This window comes from Coregonus clupeaformis, unplaced genomic scaffold (genome assembly GCF_020615455.1).
Source record: "Coregonus clupeaformis isolate EN_2021a unplaced genomic scaffold, ASM2061545v1 scaf0395, whole genome shotgun sequence".
Classification (NCBI taxonomy): Eukaryota; Metazoa; Chordata; class Actinopteri; order Salmoniformes; family Salmonidae; genus Coregonus; species Coregonus clupeaformis.
Genome location: NW_025533850.1, coordinates 294,810 through 309,130, shown reverse-complemented (window position 1 = coordinate 309,130; position 14,321 = coordinate 294,810). Strand labels below are relative to the sequence as shown.

Genomic DNA, 14,321 nt, shown 5'->3' with positions numbered 1-14,321 from the left:
CATTTGGCCCCATTTTAAGGATGCTATTTTGTCGTTAAAAAATGTCTGCCTACCATTGCTGTTCAGATTCCTCCATTAATTCTTCCTCGTTTCATTTGATAATTGAAGAGGTATGGTGTAAGATCATACTTTTAATTGATTGGTGCACTAATTGCATTTGTCTTCATTTAACTGTTTCCTCAGCTTCCAAGTTAGATGTCAAATATATAATGTCTCTACAGAAATGTTTCACTTTGTCCACTACATTAGAGTCCGATGGTGATTTGCTGTTTTCTCTCCAGGCATAACTCCTGGACCCTCTACATCAGTCCTAGTAGTAGTGGTTGTGGGCCTGGTTGTTGCTGGTGTTCTACTGGCCATTCTCCTGGTACTGCTGTGTCGATATAAAAACGCCAAAGGTGAGACTTTTCTCAATTCTCATTTAACTTGTTTAAGAGAAAAATGTCTAATTACAAAAGTTCAAAACAGTAATGTCCTGATATAATAATATGCATTTTTCATTACAGGTTCCTGTTGTAACAGGATATTCTCGTGAGTACATCTGTCTTTCAACTACGTTCCTTTTCATACAGTAAAATATCATCTGTGTGTTTCATGAGTATCTCTCTCCGTGTAGGCCCCCCCAGCCACACAGCACCAACCTGGACCCCCAACAGGACCAAGGATCTACCCAGAGCCAGGCTCCTGATGCTGGGTACACACGTCTGAAGCATGGTCAGTCTCTCAGCCCAGATCACTATCACTCTCCTCTCTCTGTAACTTCATCCACTGACTTTTCACCATCCACTTTGTGTACAACATGTTACTGTACTCTACGTCCCTAGTCAATCTGAGGGATAACCAACCAATTAATCTTTCTCTCTCTTCTTTGACCAACAGGTGGCGCTAACATCTACGATACAATCACTCCCTCAGACAATAATGACAATGGTACTGTTACTCTATGTTAAGTTTAGCATGAATACAGTATAGCGTTGTTGTTGCAGTTGTTCTTCATGTGTTTAATATGACTAGCATACTAAGACTAAGTAGAGATATTAGTGTATTACCTGTATGTTTCAGATGCTGCTGCTGCTACTGCTGGACCAAGTGATGTGATGTATGCCCAGATTCAACTCAAAAAGTTGGACAAGAAAAAGAAAAGTAATTCTTAACTGTCACATAAATTAATACAAAATGTAGCAGTGTTTTTTACTCATCAAATTTGATACAAACTTACAAATTCTCTCCTCCTCCTCCTCTTCCTCCTCCTCCTCCTCCTTAGAAAAGCCAGCTGATCCAAAAGAAAATCCAGTCTATTCTGAGGTCAAGACAGGGAAGGCCACAGGTAAGACCCAGTCGGCAGTCAGTGAAATCTAAATGTACAATTTTGGAATTTCAATGAAGATGCAGAATATGGAATAAGCTAATTCCATCATTTGTTGACTGGATATTTCCATTTTCAGCAGGAACTGGACCTGTTGATGTGACCTATGCTGAGGTTGACCTTAAACAGAAGGCCAAAGCCAAGAAGAAGAAAGGTAAGACTATAAATCTCTCCTTCCATATTCCCCCTATCATAACCTCACACCTCTTTGACCCCTTATTGACTAGCTGTATATTATTATGTATATAACTGTTATATTATTCTGATGTTTATCCTCACCCCTTAAAGAAACAGAAACCCCACCTGAGGCAGATTCGGTCTATTCTCAAGTGAAGCCAGTCACAGCCCCAGGTAAGACTAATAGCCATATGCTATTGATACTTAATATGATACTAATATGGAACTATTTCTCTGAAGTATAATGTATGTATTTAAAGTATGTATTTTTGTTTGATTCTTAAGAGTTTGTTTGACTGCATGTCCTCAACAACTTTGTGTGGTGATATGTTGCAGGACCTTGAGGGGGGCAGGGATGGACGGATAAAAGGATGGAGTGATGGAGGGATGGATGGGTGGAAGGATGGAGGGATCGAGGGATGGAGGGATGGAAGGATGGAAGGATGGAGTGATGGAGGGATGGAGGGACATACCATCAGAGGAGGAGCGGAAGGATATGCGGGAACATGGATTATGCACGCTCAACGCACGCAAGCAAACAGACACCACACACAATAACACCTTGTACTTTAAGGATTTTTTTTTCGTATTTTATTTACCAACAGATACAGAGGGGAGAACAAGTATTTGATACACTGCCGATTTTGCAGGTTTTCCTACTTACAAAGCATGTAGATGTCTGTAATTTTTATCATAGGTACACTTCAACTGTGAGAGACGGAATCTAATACAAAAATCCAGAAAATCACATTGTATGATTTTTAAGTAATACATTAGCATTTTATTGCATGACATAAGTATTTGATCACCTACCAACCAGTAAGAATTCCGGCTCTCACAGACCTGTTAGTTTTCTTTAAGAAGCCCTCCTGTTCTCCACTCACTACCTGTATTAACTGCACCTGTTTGAACTTGTTACCTGTACAAAAAACACCTGTCCACACACTCAATCAAACAGACTCCAACCTCTCCACAATGGCCAAGACCAGAGAGCTGTGTAAGGACATCAGGGATACAATTGTAGACCTGCACAAGGCTGGGATGGGCTACAGGACAATAGGCAAGCAGCTTGGTGAGAAGGCAACAACTGTTGGCGCAATTATTAGAAAATGGAAGAAGTTCAAGATGACGGTCAATCACCCTCGGTCTGGGGCGCCATGCAAGATCTCACCTTGTGGGGCATCAATGATCATGAGGAAGGTGAGGGATCAGCCCAGAACTACACGGCAGGACCTGGTCAATGACCTGAAGAGAGCTGGGACCACAGTCTCAAAGAAAACAATTAGTAACACACTACGCCGTCATGGATTAAAATCCTGCAGCGCACGCAAGGTCCCCCTGCTCAAACCAGCGCATGTCCAGGCCTGTCTGAAGTTTGCCAATGACCATCTGGATGATCCAGAGGAGGAATGGGAGAAGGTCATGTGGTCTGATGGGACAAAAATACAGCTTTTTGGTCTAAACGCTCTCGCCGTGTTTGGAGGAAGAAGAAGGATGAGTACAACCCCAAGAACACCATCCCAACCGTGAAGCATGGAGGTGGAAACATCAGTCTTTGGGGATGCTTTTCTGCAAAGGGGACAGGATGACTGCACCGTATTGAGGGGAGGATGGATGGGGCCATGTATCACGAGATCTTGGCCAACAACCTCCTTTCCTCAGTAAGAGCATTGAAGATGGGTCGTGGCTGGGTCTTCCAGCATGACAACAACCCGAAACACACAGCCAGGGCAACTAAGGAGTGGCTTCGTAAGAAGCATCTCAAGGTCCTGGAATGGTCTAGCCAATCTCCAGACCTGAACCCAATAGAAAATCTTCGGAGGGAGCTGAAAGTCCGTATTGCCCAGCGACAGCCCCGAAACCTGAAGGATCTGGAGAAGGTCTGTATGGAGGAGTGGGCCAAAATCCCTGCTGCAGTGTGTGCAAACCTGGTCAAGACCTACAGGAAACGTATGATCTCTGTAATTGCAAACAAAGGTTTCTGTACCAAATATTAAGTTCTGCTTTTCTGATGTATCAAATACTTGTCATGTCATGCAATAAAATGCAAATTAATTACTTAAAAATCATACAATGTGATTTTCTGGATTTTTGTTTTAGATTCCGTCTACAGACCGCTACATGCTTTGTAAGTAGGAAAACCTGCAAAATCGGCAGTGTATCAAATACTTGTTCTCCCCACTGTATATTTCACTTAAGCATGGTTTAATTGTGTATTACTGTTACAGCTTTATAAAAAATATAAGGTGTAGTGAGAACGGATCTTATCTGCAGCTACAGGAATGATCTGCCTTGTGTTGTGTATTGAGTATTATTGTTTTGTTGTAAATGTGTTAAAATGTATTATCTTTAATGTATTACAGTGGGGGAAAAAAGTATTTAGTCAGCCACCAATTGTGCAAGTTCGCCCATTTAAAAAGATGAGAGAGGCCTGTAATTTTCATCATAGGTACACGTCAACTATGACAGACAAAATGAGAAAAAAAATCCAGAAAATCACATTATAGTATTTTTTATGAATTTATTTGCAAATTATGGTGGAAAATAAGAATTTGGTCAATAACAAAAGTTTCTCAATACTTTGTTATATACCCTTTGTTGGCAATGACACAGGTCAAACGTTTTCTGTAAGTCTTCACAAGGTTTTCACACACTGTTGCTGGTATTTTGGCCCATTCCTCCATGCATATCTCCTCTAGAGCAGTGATGTTTTGGGGCTGTCGCTGGTCAACACAGACTTTCAACTCCCTCCAAAGATTTTCTATGGGGTTGAGATCTGGAAACTGGCTAGGCCACTCCAGGACCTTGAAATGCTTCTTACGAAGCCACTCCTTCGTTGCCCGGGCGGTGTGTTTGGGATCATTGTCATGCTGAAAGACCCAGCCCCGTTTCATCTTCAATGCCCTTTCTGATGGAAGGAGGTTTTCACTCAAAATCTCACGATACATGGCCCCATTCATTCTTTCCTTTACACGGATCAGTCGTCCTGGTCCCTTTGCAGAAAAACAGCCCCAAAGCATGATGTTTCCACCCCCATGCTTCACAGTAGGTATGGTGTTCTTTGGATGCAACTCAGCATTCTTTGTCCTCCAAACACGACGAGTTGAGTTTTTACCAAAAAGTTGTATTTTGGTTTCAACTGACCATATGACATTCTCCCAATCCTCTTCTGGATCATCCAAATAAACTCTAGCAAACTTCAGACGGGCCTGGACATGTACTGGCTTAATCAGGGGGACACGTCTGGCACTGCAGGATTTGAGTCCCTGGCGGCGTAGACATACAAGACCACTGATAATCTCCCTCGATCTGGGGCTCCACGCAAGATCTCACCCCGTGGGGTCAAAATGATCAGAAGAGCGGTGAGCAAAAATCCCAGAACCACACGGGGGGACCTAGTGAATGACCTGCAGAGAGCTGGGACCAAAGTAACAAAGCCTACCATCAGACAGCCTCAGTAAGGCTGTCTGATGGTAGGCTTTGTTACTGGTCCCAGCTCTCTGCAGGTCATTCACTAGGTCCCCCGTGTGGTTCTGGGATTTTTGCTCACCGCTCTTCTGATCATTTTGACCCCACGGGGTGAGATCTTGCGTGGAGCAATCGAGGGGAGATTATCAGTGGTCTTGTATGTCTTCCATTTCCTAATAATTGCTCCCACAGTTGATTTCTTCAAACCAAGCTGCTTACCTATTGCAGATTCAGTCTTCCCAGCCTGGTGCAGGTCTACAATTTTGTTTCTGGTGTCCTTTGACAGCTCTTTGGTCTTGGCCATAGTGGAGTTTGGAGTGTGACTGTTTGAGGTTGTGGACAGGTGTCTTTTATACTGATAACAAGTTCAAACAGGTGCATTAATACAGGTAACGAGTGGAGGACAGAGGAGCCTCTTAAAGAAGAAGTTACAGGTCTGTGAGAGCCAGAAATCTTGCTTGTTTGTAGGTGACCAAATACTTATTTTCCACCATAATTTGCAAATAAATTCATTAAAAATCCTACAATGTGATTTTCTGGATTTTCTTTCTCAATTTGTCTGTCATAGTTGACGTGTACCTATGATGAAAATTACAGGCCTCTCTCATCTTTTTAAGTGGGAGAACTTGCACAATTGGTGGCTGACTAAATACTTTTTTCCCCACTGTATATCTGTCATTCAGATGATACAATAACATATTTGTATATGAATTTCCAAAATATTATAGGTATTATTCACATTTTCTTCTAATGAGCTGTACTTTTACAATATCTTTGTATTGTGCTTTTTTAATAAACTATTTTTTATCCACCAGATGGCATGAGTGCTTTCTTACAGTAAATGGATATTGTCATCATCATCATCAACTTTTCCATATAACCTGCTTTGGTCAAACTTCCTTTCAGCCTAATATAGATCTTAGGCTCTTAAATGTGTGAGTTAAAGTAAAAATGCTGTACCCCATCAGTGGAAGACCCATTGAGATTTTCAGAATGACTTTTTGGGGAAGAGTGTGCCTTCTCAGTTTTATGATGTCATATTCAAACAGACCACCATAGTCCCTGTGCCCAAGAAAGCGAAGGTAACCTTCCTAAATGATTAGTCCTCTCCTGTACTCCTTGTTCACCCACGACTGCGTGGCCAAGCACGACTCCAACACCATCATTAAGTTTGCTGACGACACAACAGTGGTAGGCCTGATCACAGACAACGATGAGACAGCCTATAGGCAGGAGGTCAGAGACCTGGCAGTGTGGTGCCAGGACAACAACCTCTCCCTCAATGTGAGCAAGACAAAGGAGCTCATCGTGGACTGTAGGAAAAGGAGGGCCGAACAGGCCCCCATTAGCATCAACGGGGCTGTAGTGGAGTGGGTCGAGAGTTTCAAGGTCATTGGTGTCCACATCACCAACAAACTATCATGGTCCAAACACACCAAGACAGTCGTGAAGAGGGCACGACAACACCTTTTCCCCCTCAGGAGACTGAAAAGATTTGGCAGGGGTCCCCAGATCCTCAAAAGGTTCTACAGCTGCACCATCGAGAGCATCCTGACCGGTTGCATCACCACCTGGTATGGCAACTGCTTGGCATCTAACCGTAAGGTGTTACAGATGGTAGTGCGTACGGCCCAGTACATCACTGGGGCCAACCTTCCTGCCATCCAGGACCTATATACTAGGCGGTGTCAGAGGAAGGCCCAAAGAATTTTCAAATACTCCAGTCATCCAAGTAATTGACTGTTCTCTCTGCTACTGCACGGCAAGCGGTACCAGAACGCCAAGTCTAGGTCCAAAAGGCTCCTTAACAGCTTCTACCCCCAAGCCATGAGACCGCTGAACAATTAATCAAATGGCCACCTGGACTGTTTACATTGACCCCCCCCTTTATTTTTACACTGCTGCTACTCGCTGTTTATTATTTATGCATGTTCACTTTACCCCTACCTACATGTACAAATTATCTTGACTAACCTGTACCCCCGCACATTGTCTCGGTACCAGTACCCCCTGTATATAGCCTCGTTATTGTTATATAATTTTCTTGTGTTACTTTATTTTTTACTTTATTTTATTTAGTAAATATTTTCTTAACTCTATATTTTGAACTGCATTATTGGTTAAGGGCTTGTAAGTAAGCATTTCACAGTATGGTCATCACCTGTTGTATTTGCGCATGTGAAAATGTATGCACTCACTAACTGTAAGTCGCTCTGGATAAGAGCGTCTTCTAAATGACTAAAATGTAAAATGTAATGTGACAAATACAATTTGATTTGATATGATTTGATATCCTGTCTGTAGGAGTTCTGAGGAGCTGGTCATTACTGGTACTGTGTATCACTTCCTTTTAATATTGAAATGTGGACATGCACGTCTATGATGGCAAAGGGGTCTTCCAAGTAAGCAAAGCTCAGACTCATGGGCCAGGGTCTGGTATTTACATGGAAACAATATTGAATATTTGTATTACTGTGTTGAATTCCAGGTAGTAACCTACGGATGCATGATTACCAGTTCTCCCATATTGCCTCCTCATCCTAAAGATAGGTCATGCCGAATAATTACATTAGTGGTGTATGACTATTTTCAGTATCCCTGCATGGTCTGGAAGGTCACTGTTCCAGTTAGGGGGTTTCTGTGTCTATGTGTTTATGTCTATGTGGTCAGACAGACAGACAGCAGCCAGGTCATTGTCACTGCTCCTGAGAAACAGAAACTGGAAATGACATCACCAAAAGATGTTACCTGAAACGTAGAAGTGGGGCCTTTGTCAGAAACCTGGGACCCAATACCTTCTGATAAAGTTGGCAGGTGTTTCATATCCTTCAGCCACACTGTCCTATGAGCATGCAGAAGAAGTCATGCAAACACTTCTCCAGACATATGAAGCCTAGATGAAAATGCACATACACTGTTATGATATTTTCTCTCTCTCATGATATTTTCTCTCTCTCTCTCTCTCTCTCTCTCTCTCTCTCTCTCTCTCTCTCTCTCTCTCTCTCTCTCTCTCTCTCTCTCTCTCTCTCTCTCTCTCTATCTCTCAGTGCATGCTGGGAGTTTTTTGGAGTTTGAGTGTTTGGTGTGGAGGGCTTGTCCTAACTAATTTGTTGTTTCTTTCCTTGTTTTCTCTTTTCTATGGTGGAGGGTTAATGCACTGTTTGTTTTAGTGGTACCGACTGTTTTTTATTTTTCAAAGTTAGAGAGGAAGAGGACAGAGGTTTAGTTTCCTGGGGTTTTGAACGGTGAGGTGTGAGCGATGGCTTCGCAGACTAGCGCGGAGGAGACGCGGTCGTTACGGCATGGATTCAGGGGTGTTCCCGATAATGGAATTAAGGTGGAGGAGGTTCTGCTCGCGGTCGGCGAACAGGTAGGAGCTGAATTTATACATTCCGCGTCCAGAATGAACAAAGCTGTGGTTGTGTTCATGAAAAGAGCAAATTTGGTGGGTAGGCTCATTTCAAGCGGAATATTTGTAAGGGATGTGTTGGTGCCAATTTCTCCTCTTTCTACCCCTTCGACCAGGGTGGTAGTTGCAAATTTGCCTCCGTTTATTATGGATGATCAAATCAGGAAGGAGTTGAGTCGTTTTGGTAAGTTTGCTAGTGGTTTTCGTGTACTGTTGGCAGGTTTTCAGGCAGATGCCGTCAAGCACGTTTCATTCCGGAGGCAAGTGTTCATGTTTCTGAACAACAATGAGCAACAGTTAAATGTGCACTTTAAAGTGAGGCATGGGGAGGGGCTCTACGCAGGTTTTGCCAGCACAGATAGTCTACGGTGTTTTGAGTGTGGGGATTTGGGGTATAAGAGCTTTGCGTGCCCACATAAAGGCCGTAGACAAGGTGAGGGTTCAAGCACCAGTGGGGGAAATCGAGGTCAACGTGCAGGGGGCCATGAGACACAGGCAGCAGAGGCTGGGCCTAGTCATGCGACAGATGGTAGTGTAGTTAAGGCTGGGCCTAGTCATGCTATAGATGGTGGTGTAGATAAGACTGGGTCTAGTCATGCTATAGATGGTGGTGTAGATGAGGCTGGGTCTAGTCGTGTGATGGATGGTGGTGTAGATGAGGCTGGGCCTAGTCAGGTTATGGATGGTGGTGTAGGTGAGGCTGGGTCTAGTCATGCTATAGATGGTGGTGTAGATGAGACTGTTCTAGTCATGTTATAGATGGTGGTGTAGATGAGGCTGGGTCTAGTCAGGTTATGTTAGTGGATGAGGAGAGTGTAGTGGGGAAGGGTAAGCGACTAGGAGGGGTGGAGGAGGGTGTCAAGCGGAAGAGGAAAAAGGGGGAGAAGAAAGGAGGTGGGAGGGCAGAGGCTGGTGTGATGAAAGGCACCAAGGAACCTTTGCCTGGTGCTGGGGGGGAGGCCCCGACTAGAGAGGAAGGGCAGGTGGTCAGGTTGCCTGGTGCTGGGGGGGAGGCCCTGACTAGAGACGAAGGACAGGTGGTCAGGTTGGGAGATGGAGATGAGGAGGAAGGTGAGTCTGAGGATGAAGCCGATGAGGATTTCTTTTCAGACTCCTCCTCAATGGGTCCAGAGCTGACAGCCAGTCAGTCAGAGGGGTCAAAGTACACGGTGACGGAACTGTCAAGGTTCCTGAAGGAGACTAAGGGGAAAAAAGTTAATCTTTAGGCTTTTTTTTGCGATACGGGAAAGTTTGTAAGATCAGTGCAACATGCAAAGAAAAATGAGGGGGATGGTGTCCTCTCACCCAGGAAACGGTTTAGATTAAGGAAGTGGGTCACAACTGTGCGTAAAGGTCTACCTTCAGACACTGTTTAGATGAAAGTTTTCTTTCTGGCACTGGAGCTTTTTGAGCTTTCTTTGCTGGCTTTTCTCCCACTTCTTATGGAGACTCTTTGGGTAGGCTCGCTTAATATTAATGGCGCCAGAGATGCGGGAAAGAGGAGTGTGTTGGGTGAATATGTAAAACAAAAAAAAGTACAAGTGTTGTTTCTGCAGGAGACGCATAGCGATGTGGTGAATGAAGTGGATTGGGGGCTCTGGTGGAAAGGGGCAAGTGTGCTGAGCCATGGGACAAATGTTAGTGCAGGGGTGGCAGTCCTTTTTGTACCGGGTCTGTCTGTAAAAATTTGCTCCTCAAAAGAGGTGTGTACAGGTAGACTGCTTGTAGTAAAGGCAGAAATTAACAACAGGGGTTTTGTCTTTATAAATGTCTATGCGCCCAACACAGGGAGAGAGAGGGGGCTTCTATTTGGGTGTCTTAGAAAGGAACTCTCACAGGTAGCGCCTGAGGAGACGCTGGTGGTCGGCGGGGACTGGAACTGTACGATGGATTTTACGAAAGACAGAAATGGGGAGGAGCCTCATTCAGGCTCAGTGGGGGTGTTAAGGGACATTATTAATCAATTTGACCTAGTTGATGTTTGGAGAACTAGACATCCCAACACAAGACAATATACATGGGTGAAGGTCTTTGGGGCTAGGGTGAGTGCAGCCCGGCTTGATCGATTGTACATGTCCAGGAATCAGAGCAATAGGCTGTTGGGCGCTACCATTCTCCCGGTGGGTTTTTCGGATCATCACATAACCATGGCTCGGCTGTCTATTTCACCAGGGCCTCGGCAGGCATCCTATTGGAAGTTTAATGTAAAGCTCTTACAAGATGCCACTTTTTGCTCAGGTTTCCAGACTTTTTGGGAAAGGTGGGGGCAGCGAAGAGAGGAGTATGAGTCTCTGAGTCAATGGTGGGATGTGGGAAAAGTCCAAATTCGGCTTTTCTGCCAACAGTATACAGCTCTGTCATCCTCAGAGGCTAGGAGAGTATTGGGCGAACTCGAACATAGAATTACTGAGATGGAGGTAGAGCTGGTGGGGCAAGGCAATGTAGGCCTCCAGGCTAATCTAGCTGAACTACGTAGGGACCTGGGCAGTGTTTTCCAGGTTAAAGCAATGGGAGCACTTGTAAGAGCTAGGTTCTCCATGCTCAAGGAGATGGATGCTCCCAGCTCCTTCTTCTTTGGTTTGGAAAGACAGAGCGGTGAAGCCAAGGGTATGCATTGTCTACGGCTTTCGGATGGGCGGGTGACCTCTGTGGTGGGGGAGATGCGGGAGCGGGCTGTGGAGTTTTATACTGAATTGTATAAGGCAGAACTGTGTGATCCTATGTGTGCTCAGGTTTTGTTTGCCAAGCTCCCTAAGCTCTCTCTGGTACAAAGGGATGAAATGGACATTCCCCTGTTGTCCCATGAACTGGCAGAGGCCGTAACCCAGATGTCCCCCGGCCGTGCACCGGGGGTCGATGGACTCCAAGTGGAGTTTTATAAAAAATTCTGGGGAATAATTGGACTGGACTTCTTTTGCGTGTTGCGTGAATGCGTCTGGGTAGGAGAGTTGCCGATGAGCTGCCGGCGGGCGGCTCTGACTCTCCTGCGCAAAAAAGGGGACTTGTGTGAACTTAAGAACGGGAGACCTGTGGCATTGCTCTGTGCGGACTACAAGACATTTGCCAAGGTCCTCGCTAACAGACTAAAGTCCCATCTGGACTCTATAGTACACAAGGACCAGACATATTGCATACCAGGACGCTTAATCACGGACAACTTGTTCTTAATTGGGGACATGTTGGACTTGTCGAGAAGTTCTAATGTGAACTTTGTTCTGGTCTCTTTAGATCAAGAGAAGGCTTTTGATAGAGTGGACCATGAGTATCTGTTTAATGTGATGTTTGGGTTTGGGGAAAGGTTTTTGGCCTATGTGAAGATGTTGTATGCTGGGGCATCATGTATGGTTAAGGTGGGAGGGGGGCTCAGTAGGCCAGTCTGGATGAGGCGGGGCATTAGACAAGGATGCCCTCTATCAGGGCAGTTATATACACTAGCCATTGAGCCTTTTTTGGGCCTGCTACGCAGGAGACTGAAGGGAGTGTGCTGGACAGGCATACTAGAGAATAGTCTGAAGGTGTACGAGGGAGCTTCGTCAGCTAAGGTAAACTGGGGAAAGAGCAAAGCTCTGTTATGGGGGGATAGGGCCCCTCTGCTTCCAGGGGGTTGCAGTGGGGTTGTGAAGGGCTTAAAATATTGGGGGTGTACCTGGGCTCGGAGAGGTGGGTCAGGAAGAACTGGGAGGGGCTGTCACAGGCAGTGGTGTCAAGACTGGCCAGGTGGAGGTGGCTCCTGTCCCAAGTGTCATATAGAGGGAGGGTGCTGATAATCAACAACCTGGTGGCATCTTCCCTGTGGCATAAACTGGCTGTCCTCAACCCCCCCCCGCCGGGCTGCTCACAGACCTGCAACGCAAGCTGGTGGATTTCTTCTGGTCGGGCCATCACTGGCTGAGGTGTTGTATATGTCCGTAAATGAAGGAGGACAGGACCTGGTGGAACTGGAGAGCAGGGTGGCTGCATTCCGACTAAAGGCGGCACAGAGACTGCTGTACCATACTGATGTCGGATGGAGGGAGCCAGCATGGGCGCTGCTGAGGAGAGCTGGCGGATTAGGGTTGGACCGGCAGATATTCCTCATGAGGCTGGAGGGGCTGAGTACAGCAGGACTCTCAGATTTTTACTCTGCGGTGCTGAGGACCTGGCAGCTACTAAGGCCCACACGAGAAGGGGGTGTGGAGCCTGGGCTGTGGGTGTGGGAGGAGCCTATCTTCCACAACCCAGTCATCCTTTTGAGATCGGTTCAGTCAGCCACCCTGAAGAGGCGACTGATGGCAGCGGGATTACTAAGGCTGGGTGACCTGCGACTGCTGGGAGAGGATGGATGGAAAACCCCAGAAGTCCTAGCAAAACAAACAGGACTAACGTCTCTTAGGCTGCTGGAGAGATTCCTGGGGGAAGTCCAGGAGGCACTGTCTGAGCCGGTAAGGGGGGTGTTTGAGCAGCCAAAGGGGGAGGGGCCACCAATGTTTCCGCCACTGCAGGTGACAGCAGAGACTGGGGACTGGCAAGGGGGTCTGGAGGACTTGTTAGATTTTAACACTCCGAGCCTGGGGGAGTTTGAGGGGGTTGGAGGTAAAGCCCTCTACAACCTCTGCATTAAAGTAAGGAACATTAGGAGTCAGTGGCAGGGGGCATGTGGGGCGGAGAGTATGGTGGGTTTTAGATGGAGGGGGCTCTACAAACTCCCAGTACCAAAGAGGTCAGGGGACCTCCAGTGGAGGGTTTTACATGGAGCCCTGGCCACTAACAGCTGGTTAGCACGGGTTGAACTGGGAGTCAGACAGGGGTGTCCTTTCTGTGTCATGAGTGAAACTGTGATTCATGTGTTTTCTGTGTGCGCCAGGTTAATGCCTTTAATGTCTCTGTTGGAATGTCTGTGTGAGAGGTTGGGGGTGGAGTTTACTGTCGGGATGTTTATAATGGGGTATAGGTATTCAAATAAGGAAAAGGAAAAATGTGTGTTGTTGAATTTTCTGTTTGCTCAGTCAAAGTTAGCTATTTGGATAACAAGGAGGAACAGGGTCAAAGGTGGGGGGATAACAGACCCTTTACTCTTATTTAATGGGATGGTCTCTGCGCGCCTTAGGGTGGAATTTGAGTTTTATAAAATGATAAAAAGTGTGGAGATGTTTCAAGAAATATGGTGTGTTGGGGGGGGCTGTCTGTATAGCTGAGGAAGATGGTCTGGATATACGGTTGTAGATTTGGTGAGGTTTGGGTTATTGTGATGTGTGGTGTTGTTTCTGTAACATGGGGTAGAGGAAAAGGTGAGTATGCAGTACAGGGGATATTGGTAATTTGTTTATTTTATTTTAGGGGGTGGGGTGAGGTTTTAATTAAATGAGGATGTACCATTAAAGAAAGACAAAGTCTCCTCTCTCTCTCTCTCTCTCTTTTCTCGGCAGGTAGCTTAGTGGTTAAGAGCATTGTGCCAGTAACCGAAAGGTTGCTGGTTCTAATCCCCGAGCCGACTAGGTGAAAAATCTGTTGATGTGCCCTTGAGCAAGGCACTTAACCCTAATTGCTCTGGATAAGAGCGTCTGCTAAATGACTTAAATGTAATGATATTTTCTCGCTCTCTCTCTCTAACACCCCATCTCTCTCTTGCTCGCTCGCTCTCTCTCCCCCTCTCTCTCTCTTTCGTTCTCTCTCGCTCCTCCCCCGAACCCTCCCTCTATCTTCTCTGCAACATTGAGTGGTCTGCTCATAAAGTGAAAAAGCTACCGGTATCTGTGAAACACCATGTCCATTAACCACACAACCAGCAGCAGCTAGGAAACACAGGCTCCAAAACCACCACCACCAGACTGAACAACACAGTGACAGACCCCAAACACACCCACACCTCATCTACTAACTCTCAAACTGAGTGAAGGGTTATTTTCAGAGAGCAACTATAGA

General features: G+C 45.7%; 1 protein-coding gene and 1 long non-coding RNA gene across 2 annotated transcripts in view; both read left to right on the top strand.

Moving 5' to 3' along the window:
- LOC121559676 overlaps positions 1-708 on the top strand; it is a 33,651-nt gene extending 32,943 nt beyond the window's left edge. Inside the window, exons 10-11 of the mRNA XM_045215212.1 lie at positions 309-398; positions 617-708. Of these exons, the coding sequence (XP_045071147.1) occupies positions 309-398; positions 617-708 (182 nt within the window). The remainder of the gene's footprint in view (positions 1-308; positions 399-616) is intronic.
- Positions 709-1,103: 395 nt separating this feature from the next.
- Positions 1,104-1,907, top strand: LOC121559664. Its single transcript, XR_006658615.1, has 5 exons — positions 1,104-1,143; positions 1,265-1,327; positions 1,446-1,520; positions 1,655-1,717; positions 1,880-1,907. It is a non-coding gene; the product is annotated as an uncharacterized LOC121559664 (long non-coding RNA).
- Positions 1,908-14,321: the final 12,414 nt, after the last annotated feature.